Source organism: Paramormyrops kingsleyae, chromosome 16, assembly GCF_048594095.1.
Source record: "Paramormyrops kingsleyae isolate MSU_618 chromosome 16, PKINGS_0.4, whole genome shotgun sequence".
In the NCBI taxonomy this organism is placed as follows: domain Eukaryota; kingdom Metazoa; phylum Chordata; class Actinopteri; order Osteoglossiformes; family Mormyridae; genus Paramormyrops; species Paramormyrops kingsleyae.
In genome coordinates this window covers 30,875,955-30,884,231 of record NC_132812.1, presented here as the reverse complement: position 1 = coordinate 30,884,231, position 8,277 = coordinate 30,875,955, and the positions used below count along the sequence as shown (strand labels likewise).

Here is an 8,277-nt window from a genome sequence, read left to right as displayed (position 1 = left end):
CTGTACCTATACCTCATATGCCTCTCTGTACAGTACCTATACCTCATATGCCTCTCTGTACCTATATCTCATATGCCTCTCTGTACAGTACCTATACCTCATATGCCCCTCTGTACCTATACCTCATATGCCTCTCTGTACCTATACCTCATATGCCCCTCTGTACCTATATCTCATATGCCTCTCTGTACCTATACCTCATATGCCTCTCTGTACAGTACCTATACCTCATATGCCTCTCTGTACCTATATCTCATATGCCTCTCTGTACAGTACCTATACCTCATATGCCCCTCTGTACCTATACATCATATGTCTCTCTGTACCTATACCTCATATGCCTCTCTGTACCTATACCTCATATGCCCCTCTGTACCTATATCTCATATGCCCCTCTGTACCTATACCTCATATGCCTCTCTGTACCTATATCTCATATGCCTCTCTGTACCTATACCTCATATGCCTCTCTGTACCTATATCTCATATGCCTCTCTGTACCTATACCTCATATGTCTCTCTGTACCTATACCTCATATGCCTCTCTGTACCTATATCTCATATGCCTCTCTGCTCCTCTGTCTCTCAGAAATGGTGGATGAAAAAGTCACAGTACTAAGAAACCAATGGGGAAACTTCTAATAACCATTTATTATTACAGAGATCACAATAGTTTACAATATCAACAGACTTTATTGGCATGCTAGCTGGTGCTGATTGTTAAAAAGTCATTTTTCATACAAAGTCCCAATTTGTTTTGTCCCACTGCAGATTACGTGGATTGTCACCTACAGTGTATTTTCCAGGCTGAATTCTAATATTGATCCAACGACGCAAATGTAGCAGCTTTGGCTGCCATCACAACTCCAAAACAAGGCAATAAACACAAACACAGAGACTCAAAGGGCTGCTCGTCGTCTTCCGGCCTGAGCTACTCACAGCACGGTTATGTTACAGTAGTTACTTTGCCAGTGACTTTGGTGTTCTCCCCAGTAGTGCCTCAATGCCTTACAGGTTCTGAGATCCTTGACTTTCTGCGTGTTTGTGTGGGTGTGTGTGTGTGGGGGGGGGGGGGGGTGGTATTGAATGAAAACAAAATATATTGCTGATTCTGACCAAAATTAATGTGCTGAATTTGCTAAATAACACTCATGTCCGAGGTTTCCACTGAATGCGTGTCAGATTGCAAGAGCACTTCTGTCCATAGGTCCGTAGGCTGGTCTTACAGGGCCTAGAAATGTAACTGCGGTACTCTGGAAGTTTACTCATTCTGTGCAGAGCTTGGCAAATGCTTAGCATGTTCCATGGCTAGCTATTACAGTATGGCAATAACAGCCATCTCTGGTGAATCCACTCTCCTGCCAAATCCATCCAGTAGTTAAAGGATCTTGATAATCACACTGACTGTCACTCTCTGTTACTCAACAATCATGAACAGCAGATGTGAAAAGAGAGGACATTCCTCGCTACAATCACCATGAAGCCATAAGATTGCCCGTACAGTCAGTCACCTGACAGGCATGTGGCCTTCTACAGGTACAGCTGGACTGTGCAATGTGTGGTGTAAAATACTGCATCTGTGTGTAATACAGACACAAATTTAGGTGCAAAAAAATCTTACTTGCCCACTTACAATTCTGATCAATCAGTAATGGGAGGTGAAACATGCAATTCAGGCTAATCTAAGCCATATATATAAAGAAAACCCACACAAAACACTCTGAAGGCAGTGGGGAGAGAACACTGAAGTACTGGAGCAATGAAAGAAAGACAGTTCAAATCAGAGAGGCAATAAACACACTGAAAGAAAGCAACCTGCACCAGTTCAATTTAAGCAATATTAAGGTTTAAACTGGATAATGAAACATGGTCCTTATAGCAGCAGAAGCAGATGCAGAAAATGTCAATAAGAAAAAAATATCATTTTCCATCCAGGATTACAAGTCATCACTAAAAACTTTAAATGGAGCTTTATTTTTTAAATCTTCAATTATCAATAAATCATCAGAATTATTTTTATTTTGGACAGCAAAATATTATGAACAGAAAAGGACTGGTACTTTTTGGATTGGCTTTTTAAATGTTATTATAAATATGCTTAATGCTTCGGAGATGTAGTGTGGACTGTACCATTCTCTATGCCTGTCAGCGATGGGGGGGGTCGTGCCCTTACAGCCAATGCAGAAGGAGCACTGAGCGTGCATCGGCAAACTCAGCCCAGAAAGGAAAGCCTGTCCTCATTGCACAATCGCATGTTAAGGAATGATGCACAGGAAGTTAACAAAGATGAGAGGCACACGGGGGAGAACAGGGAGGGGCTAAAAGGAAAGTTAGCTGAAGATGGAGTGTACTAGCATTCGGCGCGCGTCCCCTCGGGGGCCTCCAGGTGGCGTCTGACGTCGCTTCATCCTGAAAGGGAAGGGTCAAGGGTGAAAGCACCGCTGAGGGTCCTGGGGGCCGTGGAGAAAGGGAGTGAGACAGGTGGTTTGGCACATGTTCCTGCATGCATACCCTGTTCCATCCCAAGATGCATAAATCTGTCGAGTAACTAACCCTAACCGTGGGCCCAGGTCACAGTGGGCCCTGTAACCCTGAATATGATGTGCCTGTAGTCTCCAGGTCACAGTGGGACCTGTAACCCTGAATATGATGTACCTGTAGTCTCCAGGTCACAGTGGGACCTGTAACCCTGAATATGATGTGCCTGTAGTCTCCAGGTCACAGTGGGACCTGTAACCCTGAATATGATGTGCCTGTAGTCTCCAGGTCACAGTGGGGCCTGTAACCCTGAATATGATGTACCTGTAGTCTCCAGGTCACAGTGGGACCTGTAACCCTGAATATGATGTGCCTGTAGTCTCCAGGTCACAGTGGGACCTGTAACCCTGAATATGATGTACCTGTAGTCTCCAGGTCACAGTGGGCCCTGTAACCCTGAATATGATGTGCCTGTAGTCTCCAGGTCACAGTGGGACCTGTAACCCTGAATATGATGTGCCTGTAGTCTCCAGGTCACAGTGGGCCCTGTAATCCTGAATATGATGTGCCTGTAGTCTCCAGGTCACAGTGGGACCTGTAACCCTGAATATGATGTACCTGTAGTCTCCAGGTCACAGTGGGACCTGTAACCCTGAATATGATGTGCCTGTAGTCTCCAGGTCACAGTGGGACCTGTAACCCTGAATATGATGTGCCTGTAGTCTCCAGGTCACAGTGGGCCCTGTAACCCTGAATATGATGTGCCTGTAGTCTCCAGGTCACAGTGGGACCTGTAACCCTGAATATGATGTGCCTGTAGTCTCCAGGTCACAGTGGGACCTGTAACCCTGAATATGATGTACCTGTAGTCTCCAGGTCACAGTGGGACCTGTAACCCTGAATATGATGTGCCTGTAGTCTCCAGGTCACAGTGGGACCTGTAATCCTGAATATGATGTACCTGTAGTCTCCAGGTCACAGTGGGACCTGTAACCCTGAATATGATGTACCTGTAGTCTCCAGGTCACAGTGGGACCTGTAACCCTGAATATGATGTGCCTGTAGTCTCCAGGTCACAGTGGGACCTGTAATCCTGAATATGATGTGCCTGTAGTCTCCAGGTCACAGTGGGACCTGTAATCCTGAATATGATGTACCTGTAGTCTCCAGGTCACAGTGGGACCTGTAACCCTGAATATGATGTGCCTGTAGTCTCCAGGTCACAGTGGGACCTGTAATCCTGAATATGATGTGCCTGTAGTCTCCAGGTCACAGTGGGACCTGTAATCCTGAATATGATGTGCCTGTAGTCTCCAGGTCACAGTGGGGCCTGTAATCCTGAATATGATGTACCTGTAGTCTCCAGGTCACAGTGGGACCTGTAACCCTGAATATGATGTACCTGTAGTCTCCAGGTCACAGTGGGACCTGTAATCCTGAATGAGATAACTGGTTACAGAAGATGATGGATCTCTGGTTTTCCTTTTTCTTTCTTTTCAACATAACTTTGCTGCTCCTCATTTATTACATATTTATTATATTGTTACTCCATGTGTTACTGCTTTCGTTGTTTTTATTGTGGCAGAGTTGATGACCTGCAGGTTACAGTCTGACTGTTTACCCTGCATGTGATATTAGGAGAGGTTTTAAAATAGCTAAGCTAACCCCTTTGACAGACATAAAGTCACAGTTTTTCACCAACATGAAGATCATTTAAATATAATTCTTTGACTACCTAATTCTTTGACTTTTGCACAGTACTCTATGTCTAGTACTCTCCGTTTTGTTCTCTGATCCTCTCATTGCTTCTGCAACACACTCTCTGCTACTTCTAGCCATTCTGTAACTTTGGTTATACCGTTAGCATTCTGTAACAATTAGCATTTCAGAATACTCGAGTGCAGAAATGCTACTATGTGTCGTCTGGGTCGTGCGTACAGGCGTGTGCATGTGAGGGACGGCTCTTACCTGTGCTCTCACTGCTACACCATCTCATACTGATTAGCAGTGATAAACCGGGACAGACAGCAGGCCAGCAGCATGCCAATCAGCTGTGGGTGGGAGGGCGGGACACGTGTCACCTGCTGTTTCTTACAGCATGAGAGACACTGAGCATAAAAACATCTTAATTTGCAATTGAATAGATTGTCACTGTCACAGAGACAGACAGGGTGAGATAGAAAGGGAGAAAGAGCTGAGTGAGAATGAAACTGAAAGAGGGAAATGGAAGGAATGTAAAGGAAAGAGAGAGTTCATGGCTGGGATTGGAGAACCGATTTGCTGACACAACATTGTTCATCAAGCGGGTTCCAGGAAAGACCCTCCACATAATCTTATGCTAAGAACAAATAGAAAGCAGCTATTGGAGAATGTGATATTGAATCCACCAATCAGAAAACACTCTGCTCTGTCCTGAGGAAATTAAAATCGCATCCTTTTATTTAAGGTGACAGACCTTTCCTGTTGTTGGTTGTAGGAACCCTTGAGTATGCTGCAAGTGACAGGAAAATGTATCTTTTTAATTAAAATACCCCCAGTCGGCTTGTGCTGCCACCCCACAGAGCAGCTCAGTCATACGTAGTGAAGGGGGAATTTCCACATTGGGTGGGGGGAATGTTCACCTGGAATGTTCAGATCATGCCATGCTGCAGCCTCATTAAGTGGATAGTATTAATGCAGCCCCCCACCCCCAGGATGGAATGGGGGGCATTGGGAAAGAGCCCTAGGCAAGCTTCCCCACCCCCCCATAACCCCCCCGAATGGTGCTTGCTCCTCGCTCCGTGAGGGGGGCAGGGGGGTGGGTCAGAAGATGACAGCTGACTTCCTCAACATGCTATGGAAGGAAAACACTACATTACTGTCAGGTTCCTGCCTTGTCATTTCCCGGCTTGGCCAGCAGGTGTAGCTAGTCACCCATTACCTAGTGTTTGAGTTTTCTGTGACTTGTGAATTGACCCACAGCTGCTTCTTGCTGCCCCTAGCTTTTAGTGTTTGTTTGATTATAATGGCTGACACCTGTTCCTTGTCCCTCGCCTATAAACATTTTTATAAACATTTTTATATGGTTTAAGCCTTAAAATACCCCTCCAACACGCTTAAACACATGTAAACTTATTAAAACACACTGTGTAAACACATATGATATGTGGATGTCGGGCTAAGGATATGAGTAACATAATAATAATAATATGTAATGTATACTGTATGTATATATACAGGGGCGTTGCTAGAGATTTTGGGCCCCATGAAAGCATATCATATTAGGCCCCCCAGTCCAAACCAATCCAGTTATTTTCCTAATTTTTTAGGGCCCCTGTCACTCGCAGAGAACTGTGATGTATCGGGGGAAAATCCGCGATATAGCGGGGGCGCGATAGCTGAACCGCGATATAGCGGGGGCGCCATAGCTGAACCGCGATATAGCGGGGGCGCGATAGCTGAACCGCGATACAGCGGGGGCGCGATAGCTGAACCGCGATATAGCGGGGGCGCCATAGCTGAACCGCGATATAGCAGGGGGCGCCATAGCTGAACTGTATGTGTTTGTACATTTGATTGGTCATTGTGTCTGTAGCCATTGCTGCCCAGTGTTCACTCCATGCTTTGGTCCTGTATGTCTTTCTTGATTGTGTTCCTTGAACCTGTTTGGTGTTAGTTTCTCCATGAGATTTTTCCTAACCTACTGAAGTTCTTCTTTAATTAACCTGCCCGTGTTAGACCCCCCCCCCCCGTGGTCCTTTTGTGTTTTTCCTTTTGAGTTCATTGAAGTCCCCTGTTTTTGATGCCACTCCGTGGATTGTCCCTTTTTCCTTTCACCATGCCCGTATATAACAGTTGCCTGTCAGCCATCATCCAAGGGGAGCCTTTACTTGTTGTCCGTGGTCTCTGGTGAATATCTATTACTGTAATATGCCCCTGATGCTCGTGGTTTCCACGGCGATGCCGGCGTACCTGTGAGAAGGCGATGCCGAACGCCACCCCGGCGATGATGCTCATGTTGGTCTCGATGAAGGAGGTCACCAGCTCGTAGCAGCCCTGTGCAGAGGCATCGCTTAATGTGTTAGGGCTGTGAAGGCCGATATTCACACTGTCATAATGTTTCATGAATGAAACAATAATAAATTGACATTGGCAGAGCTCTCCCTTACAGATTTTTCTGTTGGTTGTGTTTTTAAAAAAGAGTAGCTATACGACATACTTTCCATCCAGGGAGTTCCCTGACCTATGCTTGCTGGGACAAACTCCAGGCCTGCTATAACCCTGAACTGGATAAGTGGTTGTAGAAGATGGATGGATAGATCTGCAGCTTCTTCTTGAGGACTCTGAGTTGTAAATTTCAGCCTTTTTTAAAGTATAGGCAAGAGTAGATGTGAACGTGAATTATTAAAGAGAATCCTGGGTAATGTAGTTTCGTCGAATGAGGACTAGCTCAAAGCTTTGAAGGACAATAGTCACACAAGGTCCTGCCACTGACCTGCTGATGGACCTTGCTGGGGGCAGCAGTGGCGTTACGCAAGTCCTGGGGGCTACAATCTGACTGGTCGGCGCAACAGCTGGACGGGATGCCGCTGGTGGGGTAGTAGACACTGGTGAACCAACTGGTGTAGTTCAACACTCCACAGCACCGTAACTGGAGGAGAGGAGAGAGGTACACGTGTGTGTGTGCAAGTACCAGTGCAGATTTTATAAAAATGTCCCCACAAAGATAGAAACTCATTAAAACCTGGCATACCAGCAATACAGAAACACATTTTATATAATCTCAGCTGTTTAGGTGCCAAGCTACAGTATGTTGTTTGTTTATTTTTATCTGTTTTTGATTCCTTACTGAAAGTGTCAGGAATTATTAACTGCAACAAAGACTGCCACCTAAAGAGACTGAGGTGTGCATGTGTGTGTGTGTCTATATGTCTGTGAATGTCTGTGTGTGTCTCTGTGTGTGTGTGTGTGTCTATGTGTCTGTGAATGTCTGTGTGTGTCTCTGTATGTCTGTGTGTGTCTACAGTATGTGTCTGTGAATGTCTGTGAATATCTGTGTGTGTCTGTGAATATCTGTGTGTGTCTGTGAATGTCTGTGTGTGTCTCTGTATGTTTGTTCCTACCCTGGTGGCACTAGTGGTCCTGGGCCCACTCAGGTTTATCCATTCCCCCTTCACAGTGAGTGACACAGTACAATAAAAGTATGGTATTTGGTTTTAATAATGCCACGGCTCATTTAAAAACTGATAAAAAAGTATGCACTTGAGTCTGTAGTGTGATTTTGTCTCCAAGTGAATTGTTATGGAACTGGGCCACCTGATTTTCTGCCGGCCGATTGATGGTATGATTTTTGGCTCTGCTGTTGGAGTGTCCATATGTGTGTGTGAGCCCTGGGCCACCTGAACATGCAGCGCTGCTCCAGAGAGGGCGCTCTTTCCGGGGGCTTTTAAGAGCATCAGCATCACAGCTGGCTAACCAGCTCACTGAGACGCCCTCGCTTGGACTCACGCTGCGCTGCACGTGGTCCACGGCCTGGCTCCTCTCATCCTTGGCGTCGTAGTTCTGCACAGCGTCACTGTAGGTCCGCAGGAAGGTTCCCTTTATCTGCGGAGACGGTCAGGCGGAGGCGGTCAGGCGGAGGCGGTCAGGCGGAGACGGTCAGGAGGAGACGGTCAGGCGGAGGCGGTCAGGAGGAGACGGTCAGGAGGAGACGGTCAGGCGGAGACGGTCAGGAGGAGACGGTCAGGCGGAGGCGGTCAGGCGGAGACGGTCAGGCGGAGGCGGTCAGGAGGAGACGGTCAGGCGGAGACGGTCAGGAGG

General features: G+C 46.4%; 1 protein-coding gene across 1 annotated transcript in view; it reads right to left on the bottom strand.

Moving 5' to 3' along the window:
* Positions 1–627: 627 nt before the first annotated feature.
* tspan7 (tetraspanin 7) overlaps positions 628–8,277 on the bottom strand; it is a 41,201-nt gene continuing 33,551 nt past the window's right edge. Inside the window, exons 4-8 of the mRNA XM_023823896.2 lie at positions 7,966–8,061; positions 6,953–7,108; positions 6,430–6,513; positions 4,447–4,529; positions 628–2,409 (exon numbers count right to left, since the gene is read on the bottom strand). Of these exons, the coding sequence (XP_023679664.1) occupies positions 4,461–4,529; positions 6,430–6,513; positions 6,953–7,108; positions 7,966–8,061 (405 nt within the window). The 3' untranslated portion in view covers positions 628–2,409; positions 4,447–4,460. The remainder of the gene's footprint in view (positions 2,410–4,446; positions 4,530–6,429; positions 6,514–6,952; positions 7,109–7,965; positions 8,062–8,277) is intronic.